The 16,808-nt window shown below is 39.4% G+C and overlaps 3 protein-coding genes across 3 annotated transcripts in view; 2 read left to right on the top strand and 1 right to left on the bottom strand.

Moving 5' to 3' along the window:
* Positions 1-5,323, top strand: part of ldlrap1b (low density lipoprotein receptor adaptor protein 1b) — a 24,283-nt gene extending 18,960 nt beyond the window's left edge. The window contains exons 8-9 of the mRNA XM_060871760.1: positions 1,022-1,056; positions 4,073-5,323. Of these exons, the coding sequence (XP_060727743.1) occupies positions 1,022-1,056; positions 4,073-4,202 (165 nt within the window). The 3' untranslated portion in view covers positions 4,203-5,323. The remainder of the gene's footprint in view (positions 1-1,021; positions 1,057-4,072) is intronic.
* A 752-nt stretch (positions 5,324-6,075) lies between these two features.
* LOC132846937 (S100P-binding protein-like) lies at positions 6,076-12,563 on the top strand. Its single transcript, XM_060871757.1, has 6 exons — positions 6,076-6,163; positions 8,454-9,814; positions 9,904-10,016; positions 11,303-11,397; positions 11,572-11,671; positions 11,925-12,563. The coding sequence occupies exons 2-6, from the start codon at positions 8,498-8,500 to the stop codon at positions 12,046-12,048; spliced, it is 1,749 nt and encodes a 582-aa protein (XP_060727740.1). The 5' UTR covers positions 6,076-6,163; positions 8,454-8,497; the 3' UTR covers positions 12,049-12,563.
* A 792-nt stretch (positions 12,564-13,355) lies between these two features.
* LOC132846938 (calcium/manganese antiporter SLC30A10-like) lies at positions 13,356-16,583 on the bottom strand. Its single transcript, XM_060871758.1, has 4 exons — positions 15,911-16,583; positions 14,997-15,065; positions 14,555-14,794; positions 13,356-14,225 (listed from the first exon to the last, which is right to left on the bottom strand). Exons 1-4 carry the CDS (start codon positions 16,392-16,394, stop codon positions 13,792-13,794), a joined length of 1,227 nt encoding a protein of 408 aa, XP_060727741.1. The 5' UTR covers positions 16,395-16,583; the 3' UTR covers positions 13,356-13,791.
* Between the last annotated feature and the right edge of the window lie 225 nt (positions 16,584-16,808).

Genomic DNA, 16,808 nt, shown 5'->3' with positions numbered 1-16,808 from the left:
AGAAAAAGGAAAAAAACAAAGTTTCTGTTCACTTAATGCGAGAGAGTTGCTCAGGATGTAACATATCGAACATTCTGGCCTGACGGTTAAGTCCAGCAGTTTATCACAAATTCAGTCTTTCACAGGATTTTGATGGATGAAGGATCTCACTCACTCTCACTCATTTTCTACCGCTTATCCGAACTATCTCAGGCGTCATCGGGCATCAAGGCAGGATACACCTTGGACGGAGTGCCAACCCATCGCAGGGCACACACACGCTCTCATTCACTCACGCTCTCACACACTACGGACAATTTTTCCAGAGATGCCAATCAACCTACCATGTATGTCTTTGGACCGGGGGAGGAAACCGGAGTACCCGGAGGAAACCCCCGAGGCATGGATGACTGATCAATCTTGTTTGTTTATTTATTTATTTATTTTTTAAAGCTTGATGTTCTAAAGGCATAATACAAGCTGTATGGTTTAAAATCCATCCACATGTGTCTCCATCCACCTGTCTAAGCTCATACAACCGATCGCTTCTCAAGTCTTTTATTCCATTAATCATCCAACAAATTATCAATTCTATCGGTACAATTATTAAAGAACGACACGCCACGATTTTTATCCATTTGTAGTCCCTGCCTCGCCGACCTCTCTTATCATCTCTCTGTTGAATTTATTAAGACGAACGTGATGCCGTGTTACCAAAACACCGCAAGGTTCTCCATCCTTCCCGATTAGCTGATCTTATAACCTCATGGCGATCCCTCTGACTGTATTTGCTTGCTGTTTGAATGTCTAGACAGGACAATTTATGCAGATTAAATGTGTTGGTCCCAGCAGGCAGAAGTCATTCTGATTAGATTAGGAGCTCAGGGAACTGCACCAGTCTACATAAGTGAGATCTGGAATAAAGGCTGCAGGTTAAAGCGCCAAGCCGATCAACATTTAGTCGATTTAGTGTTCCATCTCATGTTGTATATTCCTCATGACTGCGTTCATCAGTTTCGGGCCTTTTTCTTTCCTCACGCAGGAGCTCGATGATGGTCTGGATGAAGCCTTCTCAAGGTGAGTGGAGTTTTATTTTAGTCTCTGTTTTCTAGTTCATTAATAAAGAACAGCTGAACCCAACTCAGCCCAGTTTCAGCCTTTTTCCTTGCAGTCACACCACACGTTATGCAGTATAAACCAGATTCTGTTCGTGCAGAATCAGTTTCATTTCCTTCACACGCAGCTCTAAAAATAGCCTGAGAGGTTATGATGTTAGTGGTGGTGGTTTTTTTTTTCTTTTCTTGCAGCGGCACCACACCCAGCTCACTGCTCCTCTTTATTTCATGCATGAAATCAATTACCCCGTGAGTTATTCAGATTAGGACTGAGGTTTATCTAACAAATCATGATTGACATTCTAAAGTTTTTCTTTCGTACGTGTCTCTCCGATGTAGAGCAAACGTTAAGATTTCCTGACTTGGTTTTATCTGGGAACTGTAAGCCAAATTTCTTTTTATTAAAGCCCACAGCTTAGAGTCCTAAAGCTCTGAACACTTCTTTGTTCATTACACGTTCATTTTTCTTACCGAGTGCCTCAACTGGACAAATCCTACATATTTAATTAGTCACACCCAAAGCTAATTAAATCAGTATGATTACAAGCTCAGTTTCATTCCAGTTAGAGCTAATGTGAGTGTGTAGCGTCTCTCTGTAGTGTATCTGCACTCACCAGCTCAGGTAGGTCTTTTATAACAGATAAGTTGCGCAATAGCTTTTCTAAAGGTTTGTGCCCACCACTTTTTTGTTTGTTTGTTTGTTTGTTTTGGACCATTATCCCATACACAATGGGGAAAATGAACAGAAATCGAAATTATTTTATCTTTTGTTAATTAACGTTAACCTTTATGACGCTCAGGATAAAGTCATCTGCCGACTATTGTAAACGATGTTTGTGTAAAATAGATTTATTCGTTTCTGAGGGTATTTTTAAATAAGATTTAGTTTAAATGAAGCAGGTCAATCTGCCACTGAACTGTTTCTCTGCCCCGTGCCACTTTATGCACAAAGAGCATGAGAGCAGGTGTATAACGGGTTCATACAGAGACAGACTCACCTTTAGACTGTCGGACGGTTCGCTGTCGGACGGTTCGCTGTCGGACGTCTGACACGTTTTTTTAATTTTAATCTCCGGCTCCGAGGTGAATATTTAACGTGTCCCGCTCTGTCATGGCCTTTTAGAAAGTGTGCTGAGAATTCGCTGCTTGTTTAGAAACTAGGAAATACTGATTTGAGTTTTAAAGAACATTTAAACTGTCCCTAATGCACAGCAACCGATGCTTTTGCATGATGTAAATAATGTTAAAAGTAGTCCAGTCTTGTACAAATTCTGGATAATTTGTCACGTTTCCTCAGAAATTGTTGTCGAGTTGTGTTTATAAAGCTGTAGGACTTTATTTCAGCTTCATTCTGCAAAAGTTTTTCAGTAAATTTGAAGGCTTCTTAATTAAAATCAAGGTTTTTTTTCCCTTTATCTGATGAATAATGAGAGTGCGCAGGGTAATTACAGGGAAATTGGGCATTGATTGCATTAATGTGTATGCCGAAGCACTTGAGTAAGTTAATACACACTGTGTTTTATTCCTCTTATATTTCACACTATTATATTGACAACCATTCATGGTTTTTTATCAATTAAAACATCAACATGTGTGTGGAGGCTGAAAGTCTGAGTAAAAGATGTCCAGCGCCATCTACAGGCTGAGCAGAAAACGTTTCAGTCATAAAGTGAAGCTGATTAACGTTTTTTTGTGATTGTGTGTTTTCCTTCAGCCACAGTTTGGATAGTTTTGAGTCGTGTTCAGGTAAAAACGAGCTTTATTAAGCGGACGTGTCGTTAGCAGACCCGTCGCATCCTCCGTGGTCCATTTGACTCCATTCACATCTACAACCATTAAACCAAGCAGTGCTGTGCAGTGATCGTCTTCATCGTAGCTCATGTGTAGAACTCTCTCATCTTGACTCTCTCATAATTCCCTGCTAAGAACCCTGTTCAGATCCAAGAAGATTTAATAATGATTTGTTGTTTAAAAAAAATACATAAATTTAAGTAGTATATATCTATTTTAAAGTGGCAGGGTTCTTTGCCTGCTCTTAGCCACAGTGTTTATTTAAGTCTGTAATTTTCATTCATTCATTCACTTTGTTGTCTAATAGTAGTAAGTCGAGGTGAATTAACATACGATCTTTAAGATGAGTTAACGCTCACCCGAGAGCCTTTATCAGTTGGAATGAGTTAAAGAAGTCATCATGAGTTTACACTCGGGTATTTTAACATGACAAAGTTTTATAGCGACGTTCATAAATTCATGTTTGGGTAACACCGAGTAAATCTGAGCAATTTCCACACAATTCACTAGAATATCTAGTGAGGTCCTGGAATGGATGAGAACTCCAACAAATCCAGTCTGACTTACTACAAATAGACTTGTATGTCCTTAGTGCATTTTTTTTCCCCCATGCTGTTCATCCTCCGCTTTATATAATATATATATTATGTGTGTGTGTCTGTGTGTTTTGATATGGTACTCGTACAGAATGTAAAGTGCCATCTGACTGTGTCACTGTTGCCAGACTGAATAAAATCCAGTGATTTACAAAGTGAGAGTCTTATAAGAGCCTATTTGAGATCAGATCATATTTCCTGACCCCATTAGACATTTGTCACAAGTCACAATGTCAGTTCCAGCAGTGTGTTTCTTTTTTCTTGCTTTATCTGTAAATATTATTTAAAATTTCAAAATAGTAATTGATAAGTTCTGTCGTTGCTGTAGGATTTTTATGAACACTGAAACACAAAACTCTAAATAACCTCCAGGCCTGGAATTGATATCCCCTGATAACCCCATTTTTAAGAGCTTATGAAGCTAAAAGAACGCTTTAGTTTGTTTATTATGCATCTCAGCATGTTTTTATTTATTTTTTTGTTATTGTAGTTTTTTTTTTTTATTCTGCTCTTAATTTTCAGGCCAGCAATAAAATGTAATGTTAAATTGATTCACTTGTTAATTGTCGTCTCCGTGTTTGTGACCCGCAGACTCGCTGAGTGTCGTGCTAACCCCCAGGTCCTGGACACTGGGCTAAACCCTCAGGACTACAACGCTGACGAGTGCCTGTCGCCCAGCAATTGGGACAAAGCCGACGCAGAGGATGGGTTCGGCTTTTGAGAGAGCAAGACAGAAAGGATGGACGGAAAGGTGAAAAAGGGAAAGAGGACGACCGTGACACTGATTGATGGACAGAATGATGCGTCTTCATCAGAATACAAGAACTGCACAGACCAAAGCAATAATTGTTTTTATATATATATATATATATATATATATATATATATATATATATATATATATATATATATATATATATATATATATATATATATATATATATATGTATATAATATATTAGTATTCCTGTGAGCGGTATTTGGCTTTAGTCTGCCTTTGTATTACGATGCTTTCTGTTACAGTCCGTATTGTAATTTTGATTTCTGGCATTTTATTTGTCTGTTTGTGTGTATGAAATGCACGTATAAAAATGCGTGTAATTTTGATATGTATAATTTTTTTGAGCGGTTCATTTAAGCTTTGCGAATTGGGCTATGCAGTTTAACACTGTAATGTTCTCTCATTTAGAGAGATTAACATCACTTGGGTTGTTAACATTTAAAGGTATCTGTGCGTTGATGATAGAACGTGGCGTTTGTGACCCAGGTCTGGTAATCTGTAGGACAGAACACGTTCAAGAAACGTGTGATCAGACATGTTGACACTGCTTATATGACAGGGTGCTTTTATTTCACAGCTCCGGCCGAGCTCCAGCGTCTCGGATAGTCCAAAATACACGGAGAGAGTTTATACCGAAGACAATCTTTTACTTATATTTTCTATTGGAAAATGTATTTTTGTACTCCCTGCAAAGAATCTTTTCAAAGCACACAGTTTTAATTTCAGGGAACTAAGTTTAATGACTAAATGATGTGTTTTGTGTGTTTTAGTTGTATTTTTTATTTTGTTTTTCCACCCAAATTTATCAGTGAGGTCATGTTCACGATCAGATCGTTACATAAGGAACGTATACCTGCTGTGCGTAACTTTCCTGCTACTTCATAATCTTTCACTTACTTGGTTTTACATGTTTCTGCCCCCACTGGGTTTATTATGATTACTATTTTTACTGCAGCTGAACTCAGTGTTAAAATACCATTGTTTAGATTGACCTTTTCTCATTTCAGTGCTCAGATTTTTGACTGCATAAAACATTTTTTGTATTAAAGACCATAACTTTACAGTGAGTGTATGAACATGTTGATAGAATTGAATGACTTGGATTCTTTTGTTTTCTCCTCCTGCCTCCTAAATTCTTGCAGATACACTATATATATATATCTATCTATATCTATCTATATCTATCTATATCTATCTATATCTATCTATATATCTATTTCTATATCTATTTCTATATCTATTTCTATATATATATATATCTATATATATATATATATCTATATCATATCTAGACATCTAAACATGGGCTTATTCACCTTGAAGGACTTGAGTCTCCTATAGTGAGCACAGACCCTGAACCCATCTAAATAGCTTTAGGAGGGAGTGGAACCGCGTCTGCATGCCGGACCTCCTCTCACAATGACCTCAGTAATGCTGTTGTGGCTGAATTAGCACAAATCTGCACAGCTGCCCTAAAATATATATGGAGGCAAGCTTTCTCCAGATGAAGGCAGGACAGGAATGGGGTGTTCTAAAGCACACACAACCTATAACCTATTAACCTATGCCTGGCCTGAACCCTATGTGTGAAGGTGAAGAATAAAGTGTTTAGCAGTAACCACATAGGTGCACTAGTGCGCTGTGATGTAACATCTGTGATGTTAGGGCTGACGGACGTACGAAGTGTACCTAATAAAGTGGCCACAGACTGTATGATGTATCTCTATCCACTAGATTTGTGCACGTGGACGGAGAGCACGCGCTACACAAATCAGCCAATCGCAAGCCACGCCGTGCGGAAAACTATAAATAGGAGCGCGTCTGATTTTCAAATCAGTGTGTTGCAGTTTCTTCTGTAACGGTAGAAAATGTGCTAAACTCGATAGTGTCCTTAGTTTCAGGTAAGTTTTTACCTCGCAGCTAATTAACCTGAGTCTAATTAACCTGAGTCATCTTTAGTTAATCCTTAATTAAATTAAGTTTTTTTTATTTTGTGTTTTAAACTAGCTACGTATAGACTAGCAGAGAAAATTAGCACAGATTAGCTAACACCGCTAACTAGCACAGATTAGCTAACTAGCGCAGATTAGCTAACACCGCTAACTAGCACAGATTAGCTAACTAGCGCAGATTAGCTAACACCGCTAACTAGCACAGATTAGCTAACTAGCGCAGATTAGCTAGCACTGCTAACTAGCACAGATTAGCTAGCAAATATTAGCTAACACCGCTAACTAGCACAGATTAGCTAACTAGCACAGTCGTACATTTTTGTAATTTATTCCTATAAGCACATTTACACACACATATACATATATATATGAAGAATGAACATATAAACCATTAAACCTTACTGTCTGCCTATGTTTGTTAGCTTGCTAGCTAACAGCTAAACTATCGATCTGGTTAATGTTTTGGTGACAACGATCACACTGTTAAGTGGAGTTTATGTAGTTCTTAGTAAACGATACCCTTTTAACTAATAATCAGGTGTTTAAAAAAATAGATGTTAATTTAGTGATTTGTGATGGTTTCATTTGTTTTGACACTTGGGTCATTATTCTATCTAGGATGTTTTTCTTGTTGTCGCCTTATTAGCAGCCAGTGACTCATTCAGGGTTCCCACGCGTCCTGGAAAACCTGGAAAATTAATGACCAATGTTCCAGTCCTGGAAAACACATGGAAAATGAGAGAACATAAATTGTCCTGAAAAAAATCTTGTTGAAAAAAATCTTGTTTTTTATAATAATAAAAATGATTATTTTTAAATGTTCTTGATCATTTAAAGAACAGTTTACAACTGGGCGAAACAATTAACGTTAGTAACAGAAAGCGCTCTGTTCAGGGACGCTGAGTTTTGACGGGTTTTTTGTTTTGCTGTTTAATCTCGCTGTGACGGATGACGCTGTCTTGTGTTGGTGGTTTCATGTGCTAGGAATGGTTTAAGTGCTCGAATGTTTGGTAAGCAGGTTATATTAACCTTGTTAATCTGAATATCATGTGCAAGGGGAATGCACAGCAAACTAAAGCATGCATGACGGCATTGGCCTGAGAAAGGAAAGGGTATTAATATGTGCCGTCTTTTTATTTTATAAATGTTGAAATTTCATTCACATGACATGACTTCATTTAATGACTTCTGAAAACAGAGGACAGGAAACTTGCAGACAATCTAGCAAAGACCTACAAGCAACCACTGTAGATGTTAAAAGTGGCAATCAGGAAAGCACAGCTTTTCAAGTATCCAATACAAATGAAGAGGCAACATGCTCAGACCCACAAAGTCAAAGTTCTTTTCCAGCCAAGCTGTGCTTGAAGCCGAGATTCGTTGGGTAATCAAAATGGTCAGGTCACACTACTCATTCAACTCCAGCTCTGATGTGTCAGTCATTTTTAATCAAATGTTCCCAGACAGTGGTACTTCCTTTGAAGTTCTGTGCTCGTCGATGGGTAGAAGACTTGGCAGTTGCAGAGAGAGCAATCGAAATTTGGCCCACAGTGCAGATGTACATCAACAGCCATAGGAAACTTCCCGAAAAGTAAAGTTCCATCATCAGCATCATACTGCACAGTAAAGGAGGCTACTGCAGACCCTCTTTTTGTAGCTAAGCTCCATCATTCCAGACGGACGCTCCAATGGTTCCTTTTTTAGCAAAGGAGCTCCAGTCAACCACGAGAGGCTTGCTATCAAGATATATCAAAAGGGAAGAACTGGAAAAGTTAAAGACACCTCTCCAACTGCTAATACTAGATCCACAAGACAAAGCAAACCATGTACCACTTAAACAGCTTGACACTGGATTTGGTACGAAGCAAGCTTTAGAAAAGGCATCTGAAAACCTCTTTTTTTCCTAAATTTGAAATGTCCTGGAAAAGTCCTGGAAAATGATCTCTGAAAAAGAGGGGGAACCCTGCTCATTTAAATATGAAAATCTGTTTCCTGAATATTCATAACCTTGTTTAAAATATTAAGATTATCATTTAAACGTGTACAATAATTGTCTGGCTATTTTATGCTACTTGTTTTTGGATGAAACTCTTTCACTTTGTCGAATCAATCAACAAATATAGTACTGTAGCTTGAACAACTTAATAGTGCCACATGTTGTATTAAGCAAAGGGAATGTAGACTGTAGCTACTTTTTCGCTGTGTGAAAATGTAATGATTGTTTTTTATTTCTTTTTTTAAGGTGCCACGACTCCTGTGTAAAATTATCGCTGTATAGTTTCCCTGATGGCAGACAGAAAGGAGCCCGTCAAGGCCATTTCCTATAAAGGCTCAGATAAGAAGTATTTTCAGCACTTGAAGCCCCTCTCCATCTATTCTCGCATGGTCTATTGCAAAGCCTTTGGTTCATGTTCGGGCAATCGGTCATTGAGTCCTGACGAACCTTCTTGGACCTTGACAGTCGAGTTCGGTAACAGCAGGGCGTCTGTTGGACGCAAGAGACGATTGGATGATTCATGCCTCGATGATACGTACGACACCCCACCGAAAAAACCCTGCCTTGACAAACGCTCTTCTCCAGATTCAGCCTCCGTTTTAGAGTCCTTCGGTACCTTCCGAAAAGTGAAGCTAGTCACCCCACAACCCTCCACCTTAGCACTAGATCGGATTAAAAGAGTTGAGAAAACTCTGTCTGATCAGGAATCATTAGGCCTGTCCTGGATCGATGGAAGTGATAAAACTGATGGTCAGAGCAGTGTGTCATTTTCTGATGTTCACTCAAGCAGCCCGGTGATTTTACACAAGGAAGTCATCGCGTTTGATTGTGACGTAGATGAGATCATGTGTCTGAGCCCGATTGACACTGCTGATGTCCGCGCCGATGGACTAGAGGATTTTATTCAGAGCTATCAGTCTTCTTATGAGGAGCAGCGTCAGGCTGAGAAGAGGTGTAGCTCCAGGCAAATACAAGGGAAAGCGGAGTGCTCGCTAGGCAGAGACGACCAAACTGGAAGCGATGAAGGTTATGTTACTAAATCATTTTTCACGCCTGAACCTGGGGAGACAAAAGACACAACAGAAAGCGAGATCAGTAAAAACGAGGAGTTGAATTTTACAAAATCGTATAAAATGACGATCTCAAATTTGTCGAATGACAGATCACCACCTGTGTCCATCCCAATCGCATCCACCCCGTTGGACAAATCTAGGGAGTTTGTTAGGCGAACTCCATTAAGTCCTAAGCTAAACTTGGAGAAAGCGAGCTGGTCCTCACCTGCAATAATTCGCCAGCCTGTAAAAGACTCCTCGGCCGTTTCCTTAAGCGCGTATGTGAATTTGGCCGCTGATTATACAGAAGCATCAACCACAATCCCCTTCTCGATTGTTAACGAGGGTAAAGAGGCTAACGTACCTCGTGAAGGCACTACGGCGATCCACAAGTCGTTAGTGTGCCGCGATCAGGAGAATCGCACTGCTATCCGGGTGAGGGAGGATGTGCGTTCGGTCAATCAGCAGCAGGCTGCCTCTGACATTCAAGTGATGTTCAGGGAGGAAACGGACTCCGAAGACAGCTTCAACGACTCGCTGCCTCTTCAGGTCCAGGTTTGAGACAAAAAAAAAAGTCCACATGCTACATTCCATAGATTTGTTAAAAGTTATGTTTAAGATTATAATCAAGTTGTCCTGCTTAGGTGAAATCAAAGGTGGTTTTGCCCAATAAACAGCAACCAGAAGCAGTCAAAGCACCAGCACACCAACAGCCAGCATCTGATGGGCGAAGAAATGCTTTCAGAGATGTCCCAAGGTACTCTACTTTTGATTCGCTCCTGGCAGGAGCTTTATATTCCTTTATTTTAAACATACTTTAACATTCTGATAATAATTCATAATTAATAATGTTTAGAGATTCATAGGTAGTGATCAACTCCAGTTATTTACATATATTTGTTTTTTATTGATCATGTGTCCATATTTTGCATTTGTAACTGCTGACTGACAGATATTGATGACAATAAAGTCAGTTGTGTGTTTAATGCTCAAGTAAGTTAAATTAGATTTAATTTACAGTTATGTACTAAATACATGGGAATCAAAGTTTTTTTTTTTTTTTTTTTAAACAGTAGCTATTTGTGTTGACAACTTTTCTCTGCAGCAGTTTTGATCTTCCCTTCGATGGATCATAGGCTCACATATGAAGGTGTTCCTGCCGTCTTTAAGCTTTTGTGCTTGCTTGCCGGTCCTTCTGCATGTGTAGTGTGTGTTATATGTGAGATTTACTGTGCGTTTATTTTATTCTTCTTCAGGTTTCTTGATTTTTTTTTTTTTTTTATTTCTCTCAGGTTTTTAAATAAAGCACTGGCTTTTTCACCTCCGGCTTGAGCTGTGACATTAGGATATGTTGCACTATGTAGGCTAAAAGTATGTGCACACCTGACCATCGCATGCATGCTTGTGGCTCTTCCCCAAACTGTTGCCACTTGTACGCTGTTGCTTTTAGCAGTTTTTGTCCATGGAGCTAAGAGGCCCAAACCTGGTTCAGTATGACAATGTCCCTGAGTGCAAACTGAGCTCTATTAAGTCACGGTTGGTGTTGAAGTACTCACGAAAGAGTGGCCTGATCTTAACCACACTCAAACTTGCCTGAGAAGTGGTGAGATTATTATAAAGTTAAAGTGTGGGATGTTTAAAAAGCAGAAAGGGGTGTGATGGTTGGTTGTCAACAAATTGTTTGGCTGCTTGTTTAGTTCATATCGTGTAGTTCATATCACCCTTTTACAAGTGTCTGGTAACCAGCCTGCAAATCTTTTAGTAGTTATCCTCAGAGAAAAATGTGTATTTATTCTGTTCATTTTAACCCTAGCACTAACAGTTTTCCCTTTTTCTTTTCTTTTTTTTTTTTTTAATAACAAACACTATTAAAACCCTGAATGTAGAGTGCACTATTGCACAACCACCAAATTAAAGATTAATAACAATCATAAATTACTTTGGTGTGTGTGTGGGTGTGTGTGTGTGTGTGTGTCACTGGATGTTAACCATATCAGCCTGTACGTTATGAAGTGTTTGTGATCCATCTTGTGTGGTTTGCAGACCAGTGGTGTTGTACAGAGAGGAGGACTGGGAGAAAAAGAAGGAGGTGTACGTCGACTCCGTGACGAGACACATAACCGATAACGTGAAAGATGGTAAACAATTTATATGGATTGTTTCACTGCTTAAAACAAACTTCGCCATTCAGCTCATGGTAGCGCAATCGGAGATAAGGACATTTGTGGCAATATATTTTATCAGCGATTAGGATTCCTTCTACAGATTATCCCTTGCTGACGTGTCTTCCCTGATTGCCGATTGCTTTACAGGTGTAATGACTGAGCTTTTTCATCTCATGAACACCGTAGCCAATCAGGATAGAGCAGGCGATGGGAGAAAGTGGCAGCACCCGTCCGACCTCACGCGCAGGTACGCTGACGATGTAGGAGGCAAAGAGCATGCTGATGTGTGTGGGTGAAAACAAAAACACTGGCAAGGAGTGGTTTAAATATAAATATTGAGAAATGGAGCTTTCATAATTATGGTCACGTATTAAATCCATATTTTACGTTGATTGATTTGTTAAGTCAGATTTATGGAAACGTGCTCATTTTTTTTTTCCTTTACACCGAGTTATGGTAATCGTATCTGTATAATGTACATGACTTCTCTGTTCCTAAAGAAACTACCGGTTGCGTAACACTGGCCGCTTGCTCTCGTTGGACGAATGGCAGATCCTGAACTTTCGTAACCATCGGCGCTTTGTTAAAGTGCCTCAGGTGTTCCGGCGAAGCTCTGTGCACTGAGTCTTTACAGCAAAGCAAACGTCGCGCCCTCCCCAGCCCCAAATCCCTGGTTTTCCTTCTGTGTTCATGACACTGAACTCGAGCCTCTTTCCATATTTAACATGGACCCAGTGGGGACCTCACGTGGTCTCATGCACTTCTCTCTGACTTAATTGTGTATTTTAAAAAAGTATGTTGTTTTTTGAATACTTTGTGTCGTGTGCGTATGTGTTAGATTTTAGTTGTTTGTGGTTTGTCACTGATGTAACATTTACAAATTTGCAGCGTTCTCATAATAAGAAATGAAGCGATTTCCGATTCTGCCTTTCTTCAGGCATTTGTGTTGTAATTTCCCTTCAACTATATTTACACAACGCTGTGAATTTTATCCCTGTCTTCTAAAGTACGTACCTCTAACAGCCACTTACAGAAGTACCCAGATCCTGCAATCTTGTACTTACGTTTGCCTTTGGACTTGCTGGATCTGTCCCTTGTTATATTTTTGTGGATTCCTGTGTTCTTGTTTGTACATTTTGCAGGTTTTTGCTCTGTGTTCACTTTTTTGCTTTGCACTTTTTGTAGCACGTTTGATTTCAAAGAAAAATTAAATTATAGAAATTCTTTGTCAGCTTGTTTTCTACAGTTCATACATGGGAGTTCATTTGATGCAGAAACAGCTCTTATTTTGTGTTCTTATTTTGTTTCCTGGGAACGAAAACCTTCTGGCTAGCAAAACCCTTTCTACATCCAGACTGGGATCCTGCTGGACTAAAAAAAAAATAAATAAATAATCAGTCTGATATGAAGCAAAGACATGGAATGTTCTTTCACACAGGAATGTCTTGGACGTGGTGCAGTGCTCATGCGTGTGTTCGTTAATCTTCAGTAAATGCTTTGTCCAGGATCGAACCAATGACGTTAGCATACGCTTGCAAACAAATAAGGTCAGATTTCTTTGCAGCCAAGTAGAAGTAAACAGCTCCTTTACACATTTCTTGTCTGGAGCCATCAGTCAGTGACGTCGGTCACAATAAAGTCATCAGCAATAACCTTTTAAGATAAGATGTGAACAACAGTACAATTTACACTATATGGCTGAAAGCATGTGGACATGTTTTAAACATATGAACAATGTTTTAATCTCATGGTATCTTAAGTATGTAACCTAATGAACTAGCATTAATGTATCCAATGATGGAGATTTAAGCACTTATGTACGTTGCTGTGGATAACGGCGTCTGCCAAATGCCGTAAATGTAAATGACACCTGAACTTTTATGTCCAGAAATATTTCTTCTCCCAAATTGTTGCCACACAGTTGTACACAATTGTCTGAAAAAAGTACATTTATCGAGGGAAGAAAGTGCTTTACAAAACAATCAGAACCATTTCCAGTACACAGGAAAAAAATATTTCTTTACAGCACAGCTATAAGATTAATGTACAACAAACCATTAAAAAAAAAAAAAATAAAAATCAACAAAGTGTATATACATATAATTGTGGTCCTCTGTACATGTTAAGACTTCATTGATTGTGCAAAATGCAAAAAGTATTTAGAAAAATAAAATGATTTCCCAACAAAGAGAATTTGTTGTAGTCTATTGAATTTAGTGTTTTCGGCTAGAGTCCCAGTTTAGGATACATTGGGTCAAAAGCAGCAATATTTGTTTTGTCAATGACACTGTGGTATTTCACTCTGACCCAAATTAAGCCTTAGGGTCATGCTCGAAGTCAAACAGAAAAATTTTAGTCGTACGGCTGTTAAAGCTTTGTGCCTGTGTAGGAATGTATTGATGGTCTTGGCGCTTGTATTTTGAGTACATTGCTTATTTCATACATGTCTGTGTTGTATTCTCTGTGGTGAGGGAGTTGGTTTGCTTTACACAGTGGAAGTCCAGCAACATCAGGAGGGCAACAGGACACTTTTAGGCAGGAGGGGGATGAACACGGAGTGCTACAGTAGCTCTTCTCCATGCTTCCGTCGCCAAATTCCAACTGAACCGTCAGGCTGTGGATGCCGAAGTTATGGAGAACGTTCCTGATCTCCTGATGGAGCATTTTGATTGCACTGAGAGAACTATGGAGCTCGGGGAAGACTCGTACGTGCAGCGAGGCCACGTATCGTCCCTTCGTCAACTCCCACATGTGAGCATCGTGGATGCTCAGGACCCCCGGAAGGCTGCACACTTCTTGCACTGTGGGGGTGGGTCAAGAAGAAGAAGAAGAAAAAAGAAATGTTTTTTTTTTTTCTTTCCACAATAACAGGTATTGGTCGTCAAACCCAGCTTTTCAGTTCGAGGGGTCAATTTCTTAGCTATAAACAGATGACTTATCAGCAGATGCCCACTCCAAAAATAAAACTAATACATGCATTTTTTTTAACACCTCATCATTTGACATTTTATTGTTTTTTTTATTTATTTATTTATTTTATAATTTATTTTTTATAATTTAGAGAGAGAGAGAGATTGGCAGCATAATAATTATTCCTGTTACTCAATAATCATTAATTCCTGTTACTCACAGACTCTTTTGAAGGGCATGTTGCGAGGGATGATCTGCAGCAGGATGGTTGCTGTTTCTCGAGCTAGGGGAATGGCAGAGGGCATAATGACAGCCACCATGACCAGCGTCAGGCTTGGATCCACATAGCACTGCCAGTTACATGGGGCATCCTGTGCCTTGGGCCAGACATAGAACAGAGCTGAGGTAACCACTACCACCACTGATCCGAGAGCATCGTTCAGCATGTGGAGTAGCACACCTGAGAGAGGAACAGAGGGAAAATGTATTTAATGTATCAGGTTGGAGAAGAATTCAGATCTCAAAGCCCCTTAAAACTCTCGACTGATCCATCGACTAGTTTCTGGTCCACTAGAACTTTTAGCGAAAAGGAAAAGTTGTATTTTATGATAAACAGTAACTGTTTGTGGCGTAGACTTTCTGGTGCACGTGGCCAGACGTACCTCTAATGTTAAGGTGGTGGCCTTCATCCTCAAATTCATCCACTTCTTCCAATTCTGTCTGCTGGAAGCCTGTGAACAGAGAACATCAGTTTCACACATTAGTCAAATCAACTTTTACAGCATATTAATCAGTTACACTTTATTCACCAGGGGCATAAGCAAGAGTCTCTGTTAACCAAAATAAGTCTACTGCTAACAGAGTCTCCTGAAAGACCAGACTGTAAAAGTGAAATCAAAGAAATTGGTGACAAACTAGGATGTGAGAGGCGACACCAAAACTACAGAAAAACTAGTATTTAATTAATTCATTCATTTATATTAATATACGAGCTTTATTTAATGTTACATTAATACCTATTCCTATCAGAATCATTCACAAAATTAGCTACGGTATATAAACATCTGTATTTCCATTTTCTAAAAAGTGCAAATAGAATTTATATTAAATGATTTGAAAGGTTTCAAAAAGTGGAAAAAAAGCATTATGGGGAATTAATTTGTTTTGTACAAATATTATATTTGTTTTGAAAATTCACATCCATGAATCTTCAATCTATAAAACTCTGGATCCGTGATTTTGAAGTCCAGATTATATATAGTTTTAGATTTATGTGCCAAATTCTTCTTGCATGTTTCAGTGGACGTGGTTCCACTTTGTGTGTTTACTGCTGCATATTATGTCTCTGAACTTCTATCTTGTGTTCAGACTTTTTTTCTTATTGACGAAAAGTTTCTAAAACTAAAATTAAGCACAAGAATTTAATTGTGAAAATCCCCTGCCCGAGGATTTGGCCCTTTAATTACTCCTAGTGAAACAGTTTAGATTGTGAACTAAATAAATTGGATTAAACCAGTAGTTATCGTTAGATGTATACTTATAAACCATGAAAGTTATTGCTTTCGCTCGGATCCACCTGCTTCTGTGTCCGTGTCGGTCTTCGGTTCGCTGTCGCGGCGCGTCGTGCGCGCTCTTTTCTTGCGCAGGCATCTCCAGTCCTGAAACACAAGCAATCCCACCACGTTGATGCAGAGGCCGATGCTGCCGACGACAAGCACTAGAGCGGGTTTGTCGATTGCCTCGGGCTGTGCGAGCCGCTCAAGTGCTTGGGCCGACACGCAGAAGCGCACGGCGGCCAGGAACACGGCGTTCGCCAGTGCGCCCAGCACCTCGACGCGCACCAGTCCGTACGTGCAGCGCGGAGAGGAGGAGCGGCGACGAACGCGCGCAGCAATCAAACCCACCGAGAGCGAGATGATGTCGGAAAGCATGTTAAACGAGTCCGACACCAGCGCTATGGAGTTCCCGACATAACCGGCCACGATCTCAGCCAAGAAAAACATGCTGGTCATCGTCAGCATGAAAACCAGACGACAACTTTTCCCGGTATAGCGACCCATTTCTCACTGGAACAGAGTGCTTTAATTCACCGGAACGTTAAAGAGACAACTGATGATTCGGTGCAAGTTTAACAGCTTGAACCGATTCCACTTTAACTCCCTCTTCACTCGAACCGTTCACTGATTGTAATGAACCCTGGACTGCAATTAGCGCGATGATGTTTCTGAGCTTAGACACCAAACAACACACTCTCACTGTATGCGAGCTTATGTTTAAGATAAGTGTAGTGATAACGATGGACTTTGAGACGCGTGTGTGGTCTTTGGGACTTCTACTGTATATAAAAATATACACATCTTACAAGACACCAATAAACAGCTATATGTGTTTTACACTAAGTGTTATTGGGACATTTTACATTTATTATTATTTTTATTATTATTATTATTATTAATATTATGTAATTTTTGATA

Source organism: Tachysurus vachellii, chromosome 6 (assembly GCF_030014155.1).
Source record: "Tachysurus vachellii isolate PV-2020 chromosome 6, HZAU_Pvac_v1, whole genome shotgun sequence".
Lineage (NCBI taxonomy): Eukaryota > Metazoa > Chordata > Actinopteri > Siluriformes > Bagridae > Tachysurus > Tachysurus vachellii.
This window is presented reverse-complemented; position numbering and strand designations above follow the sequence as displayed.